Here is a 428-nt window from a genome sequence, read left to right on the forward strand (position 1 = left end):
AACAAATGTAATCATGATTTGTTAAAGCTCTATTCATTTTTATTCATCATATCTATATTTTTACATTCAGTATTTCCCAACTTGTAATAATGAAAATGCAGTTTCCAAAAATAGCATACATAGACGCATATATATGGTAGATTCATAAAATCAGAACCAAAACACATCAATGTATGTCATAATGTATAAACCTATATATACATTGCCATCGATGACAGACAGTTATAAAGTTATATTATAAAGTTATATTATAAAATTATACTATAAAGCTCTATAGATGAAACAAACAACTTAATCCCTTATTTTGTTTACAGGTTCCAAGTCTTCTTTCGACTACCTTTTCATTCCTCAAGGAAACTGAAGACTTTGAATGTTATGTCAATCAACCATTAGTATAATATGTCAAATAAATTTAAAAATGTATTTTT

General features: G+C 25.7%; 1 protein-coding gene across 1 annotated transcript in view; it reads left to right on the top strand.

Moving 5' to 3' along the window:
• LOC119586076 overlaps nucleotides 1-400 on the top strand; it is a gene marked incomplete at its 5' end in the record, with an annotated part of 5,922 nt that extends 5,522 nt beyond the window's left edge. Inside the window, 1 exon segment of the mRNA XM_037934777.1 lies at nucleotides 315-400. Coding sequence (XP_037790705.1) covers nucleotides 315-361 — 47 coding nt within the window.
• Nucleotides 401-428: the final 28 nt, after the last annotated feature.

This window comes from Penaeus monodon, chromosome 20, assembly GCF_015228065.2.
Source record: "Penaeus monodon isolate SGIC_2016 chromosome 20, NSTDA_Pmon_1, whole genome shotgun sequence".
Lineage (NCBI taxonomy): Eukaryota > Metazoa > Arthropoda > Malacostraca > Decapoda > Penaeidae > Penaeus > Penaeus monodon.